We start from the raw sequence: 17,385 nt of genomic DNA on the forward strand, positions 1-17,385 counted from the left end.
AAAATGCCAATCACTTAAATCATTTGTATTCGATTTGTAGAATGAATAAATCTAAGCTAAACAAAAATAAAATAATAAAGATTTGCTTTTAGGTAGTGATCAGGGATTCTTACAGATATCTGTGCAACAAGGGTTTAAATTAAAGCTTAGCTCTTTGGTTAGAAAACGAGAATATTTGTTCAGTGTTGTTAACATTTCCAGCTGCTGGTCTTGAAAAAAAAAAAAAACACGACCTAAGATCTTAAAGAGGGCAGAAGTATTTGCACCCAGGACCCAGAGAAAATCTATCAAAAATCACTAGCTTGAATTTGTATCTAAAATTGGTTCAAGTGTTCACACTCAACCCCGTTTGGTTGAGTTTCTACACCTAAATCACTCCCTGATGTGTCTCACACCAAGCATACAGACTCCTGATGTCCTGTTAAGTCTACAAAACATGTTTTTTGGGGGGGAAGGAATATTTTCCTGTGATTTTATTATTTTCATTATTTCAAAACTGTTTTTATGAATCCTAAATTTGTCAAACTGGGGTGCGATTAATAAGTGTATTAATTTGTTTTCCTTTTTTGTTGTCTTCATGTTATGTTATCCAGAAGTTGTTCTAAACTTTTAAGACTGAAATAAATACTATGTTCAAAGTGTTGTCCTCTGTAAATGTATGATGATCACCAAAGAAGAAAAGTAGAATTGCCTCAGGTAACAGCATCATGTATATTTCATTCCAACATTACATATATAAAATATGTCCATATTCTTTTTTATGACTTGGTATTAGCATATACAAGTGATCCTTAGTATTAACTCTTTTCAAAGCCTGAACAGCCTCTGTTTAAATAACAGATGGATAACACTTATACACCCGTATTAAAATAATCTTCTTATTTTAAAGTCAGAGCTGAGTGAATGTTCAGTTTGTTCCTTTCACGTTGTAACTCTCACTTGTAATGCTGTAAAGATGTGGTTTAATATAATGACTATTGTATATGATGTTTTACCCTGATTTACTGAGTCAATACAACTAACAGTGATAATGTAACACCACATGTGCTCCAGTGTTCAATAGCTTCATATCTCATATCAGTATCTGACACTCCTGATGTTTAAAGACCAAAGGGAAGTTTTAAACACAAAATAAATGTAGACTAATATTGGCACCTTACTGTTAAACTGAGTAAGATACGTTATAACTGTAGATTAGCGTTACTGATATTTTTAATTATTATAATAATTTGCATGTTTTAAATTTAAATTACCACGTCTGCTTTATGATTTGCTTTAAGAAAAGTGATTCAAACACAAAGAATATTAAATAATTAATTTTCTTTTTTATTGTGTGAGACAGCAAATAGCATCAATATCTGGTCGTCATCTGGGCCATTCATGGCACATATGACTTATTTCTGGCAGTGCCATAGGTCATATGGGCCAGGTATGAGCCAAATACAACCTGACAGTTTTAGGGTGAGTGTGTGGGAAAAAACCGGAGTACCCGGAGGAAAACCCACGCCGGCAGAGTGGCAGGAGTTACTGCTGAACCACTCTGCAGGCCTGCTGGTGCAAACTGCACCTGCTGTGCTACGAAGGACTATTACAGTGAAGTTAAAAATATTCAAGAATAAAAGCAGAAATTGTTGAGAACAAAGCTGAAATCACATTTCAACTTTGTTCTCAACATTTCAACTTTATTCTCACAACGTTAATGTTAAAAAGTCCTCGTAGCTGTGCTGCTCTACACGAGCAAAGTAACCAAAAAACCGAAGAGGGCGAAACTGCCAAGGAGCATCATGATGTGGATGAGATCTTTCCACCACTTTGAGGAAGGTTTCTTTTGTGCAGCCTTAGCAGCGTATGCTTGGATGTTGGTTTGCAGAGAGTACACGATGTGCACATCTACATCTGGATCTTTTATAACATCCTTCAGCCGAAGGCCATTGTATTCCATCTTCAGGTCTTTCAACACAGCCTTACTGATCTTTTTGACAACCTTCCTGTCTGGGCAGAGGCCTGTGACATCGAGTCCGTCCATTGTACAGTTCACCAGACATTTGATGTGGGTGACCCATTTGTCCAGGCTGCCATTTGTCTGGAAAGCCTGGCACTCTTTCAGAACTCTGAAGGTCACCATTGTGACTAACAGCTGGAGCTGGTCCTCACTTTCTAGATTTTCTAGAGCTTCACAGCAAGAAGGACCAGACTCAGCAGACTCTGGGGTCTTGTGAGTGTCTCTGGTTTCACCACCAGAGAAATTAGGATCAACAGACTCCAGGTTGATGAGAATTGTTTCTCTTGAGTTGTTTTCGACCTCTGACATTTTGGACTGTGCTGTCTCTTTCAAAAAGGTACGTGCAGGTTCGCTCATGGTCTGAGAGATACTGAATGTGCAGTAGTTGTTCTCTGGTCTAAAGAAATTTTCAACCTGGGATTCCAAGATCCTTTGATGCATCATGTGTGATGTCACTGACAATGTGTGATGTCACTGACAATGTGTGATGTCACTGACATTCGCTTTCAGGCCTTTGAACAATAACTGTGTGTGTGTGTGTGTGTGTGTGTGTGTGTGTGTGTGTGTGTGTGTGTGTTCTAGGGTAAATATGAACATTTTACATTCATTACTTTGAATTTGAATTTGACATTGAATTTGGCTTCAAAAGTGAGAAATAACTATTTTCCTGAGCTCTGTTTTTTATTGATTGACAGGGCAGGAAGATGTATATGTTGTTATGACGTAAACTTTTGTTTCATTTTTACAATAAATATCTCACTATAAAAATATTTCTCTGTTTTGTTATGTGACAAACTGAGCCTGTTTCATTAAAGAGTCACATTTCTCATAAGTCAGTATGCAAACGAGCTGAGCTGCAGAACCAAAGCTCTATCAGCGTTTTTGTACTTGACCTCATTTTATTCCATTTTCTAGCTGTGCACCTGGACAATAAGTTGGAGTTGTCACTTAACACAGATGTTCAATATAAAAAAAGGTCAGAGACAACGTTTCCTCCAGAGGCACCAACTGACTACTGTCACTACTGACTCACTAAGACTAACTGACTTTCCCTTTGGGGATGAATAAAGTTGGTCTCATCTTATGAGGTTTAAAGAGAGTGCCAGGTCTCTAATGCAGGCAGGTACAGGTCAACAGCTTATTAACAGCAGCTCACTTTGTGTAGTGTCAGATAAAATCAGGCAGGTAAGCAAGAAAGCTAAGGGAGAAGGTGAGAGAGCGAAAGGGTCCAAAACTCAGAAGAGTCCAGAGTCACGTTATTCCAGAGAACATGAAACCACTGAGGCTGGGAAGCAAAACATGATGGAGAGCACAACAGACACCCTGGCCACAAACAACAGGCACATACAAGGAGACATACTGAGGGAGCAAATCATATACTGTACACTTGGTTGGTGTGGGGGTTGGAGGGAAAATCAGGAGACACCTGGAGACTGGACTGGACTGGAAATGACAGTTCACAGAAAGGTCCAACCAATCAAATTATACTAAATGTTAACAGGACTGAGTGTATAATAACACCGGTCATCTTTACATGGGTAGTTTTAACTTCATGAGGAAAGGGTGTTTCATGTCGCACACATTCAGTCATACTCTGATAAACAGCAGCCATAAACACACACTGCCTCTATGAAACCACTCCACCTCCTGGAATAACTAAAGTCTTTTTTTCTTCCTGCCCTAACACACAGCCAGCGTGAGTGATTCAGAGCCCTGCCTCCTTCACTGATCTGCCAGTGTACGGATGTGTGTAACCACTATGCTCTGCAGTGGGAGAGCTGACAATTCCCATGCAGTGCAGATTGGGGCAGGAAGTGAACGCAGTTTTGTTTCGTTTCTCTGGAAGTGCTTCGCTGTGTGAAAGGGAGGAGAAATGGCACAGCAAGACCAGCGAAAGTTCTGCTGTTCAATTTGTCTGGACCTGCTGAAGGATCCGGTGACTATTCCCTGTGGACACAACTACTGTATGGGCTGTATTAAAAGCTACTGGGGTGAGAAAGATCAGACCGAGACCCACAACTGTCCTCAGTGCAGGCAGATCTTCACACCGAGGCCTGCCCTGGTGAAAAACAACATGTTGTCAGATTTAGTGGAGGAGTTGAAGAAGACAGAAGCTGCTTCAGCTGATGAATGCAGTGCCGGGCCTGGAGTTGTATTCTGTGATTTCTGCACTGGGATAAAGGTGAAAGCTCAGAAGTCCTGTCTGCAGTGTCTGGTGTCTTACTGTGAAGAACATCTGCAGCCTCACTACAAGTCTCCTGCTTTTGAAAAACACAAGCTGGTCGACCCTGCCAGGGGTTTTCAGGAGAACATCTGCACACATCACAATGAGGTCATGAAGATTTTCTGCCGCACTGATCAGAGGTGTATCTGCATCCTCTGCTCTATGGATGAACATAAAGGCCACAACATGGTCTCAGCAGCAGCAGAAGTGGCTCAGAAGCTAAAAGAGCTTGGTGTGAGTCGACAAAGAATCCAGCAGAGAATCCAGATCAGAGAGAAAGACTTGAATGTGCTTCAGGAGGAGGTGGAGGCTGTCAATAAATGTGCCGATAACGCAGTGAGAGACATCGAGATGATCATCACTGAAGTGAAGCAGCAGATCAGATCCCGACAGATCACAGAAGTGAGTCGAGCCATAGAGCTTCAGGAGAAGCTGGAGCAGGAGATCGCAGAGCTGAGGAGGAAAGACACAGAACTGCAGCAGCTCTCGGGTGGAGAGGACCACACTGAATTCCTACACAAATACCCCTCGCTCTCACAACTTACAAAACCGACCGACTCACCCGACATCAGTATCCACCCCCTGCGCTACTCTGAGGATGTGACAGCAGCTGTGTCAGGAGCCAGAGATAAACTACAGGATGTTCTCACTGAGGAATGGAGCAAGATCTCACTGACAGACAGTGGTGCAGATGTTTTACTGTCACAACCAGAGCCCAAGACCAGAGAAGATTTCCAAAAATATGCACAAGAATTCACACTGGATCCAAACACAGCACACGGGTATCTGCGTGTTGACAGGACTAATGTTCGACATTTAGGTGATAACTATAACACACCTGCCCACCCAGACAGATTCACTTCCTGGCCTCAGGTTTTGTGCAGTGAGACCCTGACTGGCCGGTGTTACTGGGAGGTGGAGTGGAACGGGGACGTTTTTGTAGCAGTGGCTTACAAAAAACTTAGCAGAATAGGAAATGAAAGCATATTTGGAAACAATGACATGTCATGGGCATTACAATGTTCTGTCAACCAATCTACTAATTATTATGAATTCAGACATAAAAACATCAGAACTTCCATCTCAGGCCCTCACTCCTCCAGAGTAGGCGTGTACGTGGATCACAGCGCAGGCATGTTGTCCTTTTACAGCATCTCTGACACCATGACTCTCCTCCACACAGTCCAGACCAGATTCACTCAGCCACTCTGTCCAGGATTTGGAGTTTACTTTTATAACTCTAATGCAAGTTTGGCAACGTCAGATGAAGAAGAGACATAGAAGAAGAGACATAGCATGGCACATCCTATACAGCTTGCTTAGACTAAATTTGATATTTTACTCTATGCTGTCAGAAATAAGTGCACATTGAAGTGTTGTATCTCTATACATTTGAAATGCTTTGGAATATATAGAAGATTAAATGCAGTGTTTCAGATTATCCAATAAACTACCAATCTGTATATAAACTATTAGGACTAACTACTGCAATAATAAAATGCTGTTTAATTATTCAAAATGATTTTCGGTTTTCTATTTTTCCACCCATCTTTTTTAATTTCTGTTCAAATATGAAAATCTTGGAAAAATAAGTAAATCATTCAAAACGGAGAGAGAAAACCTAAAAAGTATTTTTAAATTGGTATTTTGTTTCATATATGCATTTATGTCTTTAACATTTTCTGCAAGGCCCCAGAACAAGACAACTCTAAAAGCCTTATCTGTTCTTAACCTGGCCACATATTATATATCCTGTGGTGTTTCGCTCTCAACAGTGTGTTCCAGCATCTCAGAACCTCTCCCCTCTTTGCCTGCACCCACACACCCAGCATGCTCGGACAAACTAGCCTGAAGCCTGCCTGCCCCCTCAGCAGCAGAGAAACTAAGCTAATAGCAACAAGTGAACCCAGCAGCCTGTTCAACAGCAGAGAAACCAAAACAACACAAACTAATCAAACTAATCCAGAAGCAGCATGTAGCCTAATAGGCCTCAAACATTAGATAGAAGTAAGATGGCTGCTGGTCTGGACAGCTTTCTCAACAACATAGAAAACAAGACAAACCAACAGCCAAATCTTACCTATTCTGCACACTTTTCTTCTCTTCCAGAGACATTCACTGGAGCTTGCTGCATTGTCAGCCATATTTCTTACCTAGTGTTTTATGCTCCGCCCATTTATACCCAGTTCCCTCAACAGAGTGCTCTGCCTGCAAACAGCAGCGAGTTTCATACATCTGAGCCATCTCTACTGCGTCTTTCCAGGGAACTGTGAGTTCCACAAAATACACAATCCACTGTGTTTCTGACCACAGCACAAGATCTGGTCTTAACATGATAGACAACATGAAAACTGAAACCAGAACTGGGCTACTGATCTTTTAAACATATCCATCAGTGCACCACCTCAGTCAGGTTGTGCTATTTATTTTGTGAATTTTCTTTGTCCCACAAAACATTAATCTTCATTTTTAGTATTCCATATAACAGCCAATAAATTAAGCCATTAATCCACTTAAAATTCCCATCACCACGTTTCTCTCTTTCTTTCTGATATTAATGCCATTTAGTGACTCCTTCATAGCAAGCTTTTGTGTCACATTGTGGAAAAACTGGGCCTTAAGAAGCATCTGAAAAATAGAACATTGGCATTATGAATATAGCAAATATTTCAACTGGGATATAACTGATCATAGGGTACGTCCAAGGGTGAAAAAAGTCCAAGATTAATTTCAGTTTGGTGAATTAACTGCAAATTAGTGTCGAAAAAGAACTGGAGATATGAATGAAAATACTGGTGCAGTGCCTGATGTTGATTTTTAGAAGTTTCTTCTTAGATGTTACAGATTGATCCCAATACCTATTTTATTCAAAGAGCTCCACAGGTCTTTTAATACAGTTGGTGAGCAGCAGATGGCAGCACTATAACACAGTCTTTTCTTCTGAATGCATACTGATGTATACAGTCAGTGATGGGTTAGGTTAGGAGTTCACAGTTGTGCATGAAGCTGTGGTGAGTGATGCAGACCTGCTATTGACAAATTCAGTGCTTCAGGGAGGTAAATGCAAAATAATAACATTTTGACTGTGTCATAGTTTAGCTCTAGAAAGTTTTTTAGAAATAGTATTCTCTGACTTACATGCTCTTTCATTTAATTGCATTTTCATAGACACCCAACCACTGGGTGTGGATTAGATAGCACTTTCCAAAATGGTAAAATTTCAGTCAGGTAAACAAATGTCATGGGTTCATATAAAAATAATGCCCAAATAAAAGGAAAACAATGTATTATTATTGAAGTTAAAATGTGGGGGAGTCTCTTTCCCTTTTCCTTTTCTCTGTGGGATAGCTGCAGCTAATGTTTTCAGGTTTCATACTGTAAGTGAGGCTACAGGCTTTCTTGACAAATCTTCTTCCTGAGCTGTATTGGCTGAGTTAAAAAGATAGGAGCAGATCACTGGAGAGGTGGTGATGTGTGTGTGTGTGTGTGTGTGTGTATCCAGGCCTGTTTTCTCAGCCCTTTACTTTGTTTAGAGCTACTTGCTGGTTCCTGGAAAGACATGCTGACCTTTTGTCTAAGTATACTGTATTTCCCTGGTTTCTGCTCTGTGTACGAGGTAAGTTTGAAACGCATATTCACACAAAGACACAAAGCAGCATATCACACAGCTGGTGGCAGCTGGGAGCTTAGGGAGGCCATCCCATTACCAAAAATGGATTAAGACTTGCCTGTGCTCATAGGCTGATCTGTCCTGCCAAAGTCTCCTTTAGTAGGATATGGAATCCCTGCTCCACCATCCTGCCAGAATAAAAGCATCAGCTAAATGTGTAAGACTATACGTACCCCTTATGATGTGGATACTAACAAACTGAAATAAACCCTCCTAAGACGGTAGGCAAGATTTCTCTGTGGTCTATTAGGAAGAAAAGCCTGAGAATCCCTACTTAGCCAGAAACTGCAGCATAGATGAATGAAAATTGATTAAAACATATTTTCTATGATGTCTGGGGATTCTTAGAAAACAAGTGGTACCAGCAGGTGGTCATGGAGCTTTACCCAATGCCCCATAGCCAACAAAATCCCCCATATACAAACAGTAATGAATCAACGTTTCTTCCTAAAAATTAAACTGAGGTAGAAGATTGTTGGTCTCCACCCACAAACAACATTAATGTACAGTAAATTAAGCATACTAATATCCAAACACATCTCCAACCCATGATATAGTCCTTTCCACTGGCTGTTGAGCCACGGTCCATAGAGGTCATGCTGAAGAGGTTTGGCTGCTGCCCCCAAATCACATTTGATTGGATCAAACTTATGGCAATGACGTCCATCTCCCAGCTAAAAACAAATTAAATAAATTCCCTTCTTGGAAATAAAATAACCATCCCCATATCAAATTATGAACATTTACATTTAATAGTCTTTAATCCTAATGTCAGCCATTTTCAGGTGAGCTGCTAGAACAGATGGGCCTGTTCAAACACAATTATTCACCATGCAAATCTATGCAGAGGGTAACTAGTCATGCTATTTTATTCTGTTCATAACACCGTTTAATTGAACTAGTGTGAAATGCCAACAACTCATTTTTAACCAAGATAAAACAATCATCACTGTGCTCATGCTAAGCTGTTGAACGCTAACCAGTCATGTTTTATTTTAAGTGCAATAAGTTTCCAACTGAAAATGGAGCAGTTGTCAGTTTGAAGCAGAGATACTTGTGTTTTCAGTACATATCTGATGCTGTCTATTAGTGTTGTGCTGGAAGATCCCTAGAAAGCCTTCTCTCTGATACCTAAATAGGAAACTTTCTAAGATGTGAAGAGCAGGTGGAGAGGAGATGTCGCTTCTGCCAATGAAGTCTCTATCGAAGATGGATGCTGAACGTCAGTGAGGTCAGGCCTCTTGCTGAGTGAGATGGAAATGAGAGGTGGTAAGGTGAAACTATTGACACGTCCACTCTCATTAGAAGAACCATCTGTGTGTGTGTGTGTGTGTGTGTGTGTGAGGGGTTAGCGGGAGGATTTTGGGCACGCTCCCTGATGAAGACGCTAATAGCCAAACTAATAGCTGAAAAGCTGTGTACATTAGATCTGCTCAGCATACTGGCAAAGTGGACTCCTAGCCGTTGGCACATAAACATGTACATATGCACTAAATCACAGACACACACACACACACATCAGTTGTTTTGAAACTCTACCACAAGTCTACATCTGCAGTCGGCCAATTGGTTTGTCAGTAATCAGTACTGAAACTCTAGTAAGTCACATCTTGGTGTTGAAATGCCGGCTTGGTGACACACACACACACACACACACACACATACACACGTGTGTACATCATCATAGCTCTCTGTACCTCCAAGCCACAGTGTGGTGGTCTGTCAGTCATCAGGGAAGAGATGCCCACTCTTGCCCAGTCTGCAGAGGGTTTTTGCTGGGTATCCCCGACCTCATCTATAGGATCAGGATGTCTGTTAGAAAGCATCCCAGCACCTAAAGGTCATGGTTTCAGCTAAACCTTCTCCATCAACTCCTGAACCTTTTCCTCTACAGTGACTGAATGCTATGAATGATACGTGTAAGCCACATATATTTCAGTGATGTGACTCACCCTCTGGTAGTAGCCATAGTGGGGGGCTAAGCTGTGGATGTGTGCAGTGCCATAGCTGCTAATGAAGACATTGAGGTCATGGCTTCAGTATGTTGATGACGTGCTGTTATTAAATGGCACAAATTAGCATGTCCCCAGCCCGCCTGTATTTAACTCCATCCATCATCTATACCCTCGTATTCCTATTTAGGGTCTATCCCAGCTTTGGGTGAAAGGCAGGGGTCCACCCTGGACAGGTCACCAGTCCATCACAGGGCCACATAGAGACAAACAACCTCACACACTCACACTCACTCCTATGGGCAATTTAGAGTCACCAATCAACCTGACATACATGTTTTTGGACTGTGAGAGGAAACCAGAGTACCTGGAGAAAACCCACACAAGCACAGGGAGAACATGCAGACTCCACACAGAACGGTCCCTGATGGGTTTCAGACCAGGAACCTTCTTGCTGTGAGGCAACAGTGGAAATGCATGTCAACTATCACTCTCCTTTGATTTTTTTTTTCTCCAGCAGCCTTTTAATGAAATATTGTATCTGTTTGGCTTTGTTTTGTTTTTATGACAATAAAAGCTTTACAGTGAAGTGGCAGCTGAGCTAATTGGTGTAACCTGCCTTAAAGAGAGATAAGATAGATGGAAACACCCCCACACCTGTGGGGTGGAGCAACGTTATAGAAGAGGCTTTAAAACTTAGTCGGCTATAAATGAGCTTTTTTTTTTTTAAGTTCATTTTATTTTGGGGCAGCATTATAGCATCACAATAACAAGCTGGCAACACCGCACTGGCATCCTGTTTATTTGTTGACTTACAAGAAGAAACCAGACAAACAAATTTGGGAGTGAGCTTGCTGTGCATGCTGGACTGTACCTCTCCTCTCAGCTGACTGCCTCTCATAACCAAAGTGGACTTTGGATTGTTTTGACAGTTGGACTTTGAGATGTTGGATCGGTCACTTGAGCTGAGTAAACATGGTTTGTCATTGTCTGTAAACCAGGAATGAGGAAACAAACACTTGTTTTCTCATTGACATTCTTTTTTTTTAGCAGGTTCAAGGGCCAAAGGGCCATGAAACTCAATAAAAGACATGAATAATTATTAATTTGGCCAAGCAAAACAAGTATATAATAGTCCTGTGGTTGTAGAGCTGGAGAAGTGTAGGTGCTAGTAGTTCATTCATTGGGATTCAGGATTTAAGAGTAATTTCGCTTATATGACTGGATTTAAGTACCTGTACCTAATCTGTACCTAAAATTCAGTAACCTGTCGAATCTCAAGTGTGAGATCAGAGCATATAAAGGTTATGTAACACAAAACAATCATATCACAAAATATCCTCACGCATCAGTGTGACGTAACACCAAGATTTAATTCTTCTGTGTGAACGTCCAGTGAAATGAAACAAAGCTCAGGCTATGCAGAATGTGCCATAGCTGAAATGATGTGATGTATATAGCATTTAAGTCCTTTAATTAAAATCACCAGATCAAACTAACCACAGCACATAAAAGGCTTTTGTTTTGGTTGCACATTTAAATCTTAGCAAAAAGGCTAATTGTTAATATGTTGAACTACTCCTTTAAATTTACTAATGATCAGTATAACATGCCAATAACTAATGTTAGCTTTCAATTCAAACCAAAGTGGATCCATAATGCACCTGAGGTTGACACATATAGTTTAGGCTGATAATACTTGAGAAAAGTATGAGCTGAGTCAGATAAGTCCTAAAATACCCACAATACTATACAGTACAGTATAGTACATTTAGGCTACATGATATTTCCTGTGGTACCACACCAAGGTGAAAGGAACAAGGATGAAAAATCTCTCAATTTCCATTCATCACTCATCCTCTAAGGCGTGATAAGCCTAGCGTGCACATCAGTGGTCTTTAAAATGTCAAGTTTGTCCTAAGGGTGGCAGTGCTAGAGGGATTATTACAATTCAAAGAGCGAATCAATCAACACCTTCATAAAAATCATTGCTAATATGGAAACATTCTCATTGGGATGCTGTGGAGGAACGATCAGGTCTGGGGAAGGCCAAATCCTTCAGTTATCCATAACAACGCCACCACCTTGGATGTACCTTTTGCACATAATCAGTGGCGTTTTGAAAGGTTTTATTAGACTAAGAGCTAACAGGGATTTCTCAACCTGTACAAGAGCCACGTGTTACAATTCACAAACTTGACTTTAAACCTTTAAGCAATTCAAGTGCCTGTTGTCAGTGTGCCAAACACATTTCAGTCAGTGTGTTAAGCAAACAGCCACATTCACACTCTCAAACACACAAAGATTAACATTTACACCATTAACGTCTTCTGTGACGTAAAATCCCTCAGGCTCAGTTGATTGTCTTGTCTTGCTTCATTTAAAAAGTGAAGACCACACCAGTACATGAACACATTTTTATTGCAATAGCTCTATTGAAAGCAAAAAAGTTTCGATAAATATAAACACTATGCCGATGCTCAAATCGCCTCTGCGTACCCCTCCTGCCCCCTTTCCCTCCATGAGGAAAAGAAAGAGTGAACAAAAAAGAAGGAAATAAAGCAAAAAAAATAGGGGGGGGGGCACCTTACAAGGTGCCGGTCATAACATGAAAAAAGCGACAACTTGAGTTTTCCTTATTTACAGAAGGAGGATTTCCATTCCCACCAGTTTGCTCCTTTTTTTTCTTTTTTCTTTTTTTGTATATAGGACGTATGTCGCTGAAAAATAATGCACATACGAAGGATACACACCTCCACAGTATTCTTTTTTTTTTTTTAACTCTCTCGTTCCTGTAAAGCTAGTAAACAACAGCATTCAACTCGGAAAATAAGAACACAGGTAGCAGGGTAGAGTGCGATTTGCTTCCCCTCCCCTACCCCTACCCCCCGCCCTCCCTCCCCCACCGAAATCCTCCAATGTTTCAGAAAGATTCAGGGGCAAAAAAATCTGACCCGTGCCTGGCAGCTGGGCAATGAACATCGTCTTCATCGTCATCCTCATCATTACGGTTGCGATCAACTGCATTTCAAACTATTAACTGTACTACAGAGCAGCAAATGAATTGTAATGTAGTTACAAAAAACATTAGGCAGAGGTAACCCATGTCTTTAAACAAAAAACTGCAAATGCCTATGTACTGAAAAAATACTACCCTTGTATCACTTTTTCAGAGAAACAAGGTTGCCCCAAATACAACACAACCAAAAATAGGATTATTTTCCCTCTGTACACTACAATACAAATTAAAGATTAGAATAAAAAGGAAACAGAAGTTTGCATAATGATGCCGTTCCCTAAGTCTTGTCTGTGAGGATTATATACAGTGCGTTCACAAAGTGTCTGGACCCCCTTCATTTTTTTCAGTTTTGTTATGTTGCAGCCTGATACAACAGTTGTTTAATTTCATTATTTTTCTCATTAATCTACATTGAGTAGCACGTACCGACAGTGAAAACTGAATTTTGTAATGTTTGTAAATTTATTAAAAAGGAAAAACTAAAATATCACATTACATACGTATTCAGACGCTTTGCAATAATGTGTGAAAATGAGCTGAGGCACCTCCTATTTCCCTTGACCTTTGCTGAGACATTGCACCTCGACTGGAGTCCACCTGTGGTAAATTAAACTGATTGGACATGATTTGGAAAGCCCACACCTCTCTATAGAAGGCCTCACAGCTGGTAATGCATATCAGAGCAAAAACCAAGACATGAGGTCAAAACTACTGCCTGTAGAGCTCAGAGACAGGATGGTTGATAGGCACAGAGTTGGGGAAGGCTACAAAAAATTTCTGCTGGAGATGGGACAAGGATCTGAGCTTTATGGCAGAGTGACTAGATGAACCTGCTCCTCAGTGCAAAACGCATGAAAGCTGCTTGGAGTTTGTAAAAAAAAAAAAAAAGCACCTGGAGGACTCTCAGACTGTGAGGAACAAGATTCTCTGGTCTGAAACCAAGATTGAACTGTTTGGCCTCAATTCTAAACATTATGTCTGGAGGAAACCAGTCACCTCTCATCAGCTGCTCAATACCATCCCAACAGTGAAGCGTGGTGGTGGCAGCATCAGGTTGTGGGGGTGTTTTTCAGGGAATGCTGAATGGAGCAAAGTACAGAGATATCCCCAATGAAAACCTGTTCCCCGGCACTCAGACTGGGCCAAAGGTTCACCTTCCAACCAATGACCCTAAGCACACAGCCAAGACAACACAGCAGTGGCTTAGGGACAACTCTGTGAATGTCCTAGAGTGGCCCAGCCAGAGCCCTGACTTAAACACTGTCCACCATACCTGGAGAGACCTGAAAATGTCTGTCCACTGACAGTCCCCATCCAACCTGACCGAGCTTAAGTGGATTTGCAAGGAAGAATGTCAGAAAATCCCCCAATCCAGGTGTGCAAAGCTTGTTGCATCATACCCCAAAAGACTCTCTAGAGTCTCTAATTGCTGCCAAAGGTGCTTCAACTAAGTACTGAGTAAAGGGTCTGAATACTTATGTAAATGTGATATTTCAGTTTTCACTATTATGAGTGTAGATTGAGGAAAAAATGAATTCAAACAAAAAATAAATTTGAAAAAAGGGGGTCTGAATCCTGTCTGAATGCACTTTATGTGTATATATTACGTAGTTCTCATTTCATTCCCGTTCCTCCAACCTTAACAAGAAAGCTGATTTTTGAACATCAGAATTGATAACATTTAGGACAGTTCTGAGGTTGAATTGTTGCCAAAATAAACACAGATTTCATGAAAATTAATTCAGACATGACACACAATGAAATGGAGTACAGTTTAACATGAGGGCAATCAGATGTGAATGAACATATACTGATTTCTGAATAATGCTTCAAATAAGTTAAGGGGGAGTCTTTAAAAAAAAATCCCCCCAAAATCTAGCTCTACCATTTTTGCAATAGCGTAAAAACCCAAAAGCAACACATCGCCATACCATAGTAAGTACACAAAACATTTTCCAAACATAAGAAACAAAACTTGTGTGTCTCAGGTCATTGCAGCCTAAATATCCTGTGTTCTTTCAAAGGGCAAGAGGGGGGCAAATGAAAACATCTCAAATTGTTCATAATGTACATATAAGACACGTTACAGGCTTAAAATGATTAAATAGCATTTTATGGATGTTCACTTTTAAATCAGACCATTTAAAACATGGACCTGATGAGGAAGAGGGTTTACCTGATCCTCCAGTGGGTGATAATGGGGTTAAAGGGGGTTCCAATCTCAAATTTAACCTCCACAGTGAGAAAAACACAGCTTCCTTTCTGTCTTATCCTCCTTACACGGTGGACGTCTCTCTTAAAGATGCCCTTTCCTTTCCTTTCAGGCTCTGTCATAGGAGGGAGGGAAAGGGTGATATCGTTTTGGAAGGTAGCTTTTAGCAGAGTAGCCCATGGTTGGGCCTTTGTCTCAGACTAGGACGCAGAGCATTTTGGTGATTACAACCAAGTGTTGCAAAGTCAGAATATATTTTTTAACCAATCAAAGATCTGACACACAATTGCCTTGTAGCAGTAAATTACACACATCTGGTAATTATAGCTCAAAAAACTTGAGGTATAATCAACAATCGTCAGTAGTTTTTACAATCATTTAAATCATTTATAGAGGAAAATGCAAAAATATATATAGTGTGCAAAGATTGAAATATCAGGACCATAATACTAGGAATTTTTATGACAGAATAACTTTTAAGTGATTTGTAACAGATGCAAATAACAATAACAGTAAAAACTTGTCTTTTTATTTACAAAAAACTTTCAATTTCTACAGTGTGTATCGTTGAGTTTGAAAGCTGTTTCACCTATACAGTATGTTTAACTGTTACCAATTTTTTCCGACTACCAAAAAGTCAACAGTAACTGAAAATCTTTCAGTAAACATGGAGTACCAGATGTGCTGAGTTCACTGCGTCCGTACAGTCAAGAGAAACTCAAGCAAGCTGTCCATCAGTCAAAATGCTCTACACTTTAAGATTTTCCTTAGAGTCAGTCAAAACTTCTGACAGTGTGACAAAAACCCATTCATGCTACTCTCCAGATGGGTTAATCCAGAAATACCTGGAGATACCCTCGCTACATTCCTCCCTCCCTTCTTAGCAAGCCCTGATGTGTGGGACGCTACAAGGACAATAGTGTGTCCCACACAAAAGCGCAGTGAGAGTGACAGGCCTTCATCTGTCGAAACAAATTAAAAACCACAAAAAAAAAAAAAAAAAAAAAAAAAGTGTGATGATTAAAGAAAAAGAAGGAAAACTCAGGAAAAAGGCAAATATAGCATGAGTGAATACTAAACAAAAATTGAAATTCTGTGGGCCACGTTAACTGTCAGTCTTTGTGTTTAAGCACGTTTCTTTCTCTATTAAATCAGTCACATGAGTAATAGTCATGGAAGAGTGGCGCAAGTAGAAATGCTAAACATGGGTGTATCAGTCAGTTAAAGTGTGAGGGAGAAGACACAGCGAGATCCGGCTAAGACTGTGACCGATGTGGGTGTTCGCTGCCTGTCCAAATGTGTATGTGAAGTTGTAACAGGGCAAGTATGTCCAGCGCGCTGCACCTAAGGCTGGAGTCAGGTTACTCTAAACCCTCTTTACGTCACTCAGAGCCAGTGACGAACACTCCAGCATGTGTGTGTGTGTGTGTGTGTGTGTGTGAAAAAATCCCGGATGTCATCATGAGCCGCTAACAAAGAGCTGAAATGGGGGCACGCTGGAGTTACCCTTACCTAAATAGGGCTGCTCGACTGCTCCGTGTGTGCGTTTGCATTGTGAGTGCAGGGGTGGGAGACATCACACGACAGTGACGTGTGTATTCATGACGTACGGGTGTGTCTGTCCGTGTGTGCATATGTGCCACCGCCTTCAAAGTACAGTATTCGGTTCAGTTGCAGAAATGTCATGTGTGTGCATCAGGCTTGTGTTTGCATCGCAGTGTCGATGGCTGTACTTTGTGCTTTTACCTTTCACAGCGTGTTTATGTATGCTCCACTCTCCCTCACTAACCTGAACTGTGCTATGGACCGTATGAGGTAAAACTGAAAATGTTAAATAAAAAAAATAAAGTTTAAAAAAAAAAACAAAACAAAAAAAAAAAATCAGTTTACTTAACAGCTCCTTGTGCGGAAAACTAACTAGGATGAGCCGAGCAGCAGCAGCAGGGCGGGAAAACAAACTTTTCCATCCACCAGCCACAGCAGCTGAATTTTTAAAACTTCTTAGCTACTTTCTGAATGTTCTGTAAGGAAATGTTTGACATTTTGGGAAAGACACTTATTTGCTGTTGTGCTGAATCAGATGAAAACGTCAATACCAGACTCATATCCGACTACTGACAGTGGAATAAGTCCCTTCTAACTCTGAGAACAGAAAACAGCAAATACACGTATTTCCTGAAATAACAAACTCCTAAAATAAAGTTGGATTTAGCTGCAAAGTGGCACATACAGGGGACAAAATTAAGACAGATGTGTCTTTCCAGCATTTGATTGACAGCCAACCTTATTTCCCTGCCCTGCTGAGT

The 17,385-nt window shown here is 40.6% G+C and overlaps 1 protein-coding gene across 1 annotated transcript; it reads left to right on the top strand.

Moving 5' to 3' along the window:
• The first annotated feature begins 3,761 nt into the window (after positions 1-3,761).
• LOC113134035 (tripartite motif-containing protein 16-like) lies at positions 3,762-5,745 on the top strand. Its single transcript, XM_026313232.2, has one exon. It carries the CDS (start codon positions 3,876-3,878, stop codon positions 5,505-5,507), a length of 1,632 nt encoding a protein of 543 aa, XP_026169017.1. The 5' UTR covers positions 3,762-3,875; the 3' UTR covers positions 5,508-5,745.
• The last annotated feature ends 11,640 nt before the right edge of the window (positions 5,746-17,385 follow it).

The sequence above is a fragment of the Mastacembelus armatus genome, chromosome 18, assembly GCF_900324485.2.
Source record: "Mastacembelus armatus chromosome 18, fMasArm1.2, whole genome shotgun sequence".
NCBI lineage: Eukaryota > Metazoa > Chordata > Actinopteri > Synbranchiformes > Mastacembelidae > Mastacembelus > Mastacembelus armatus.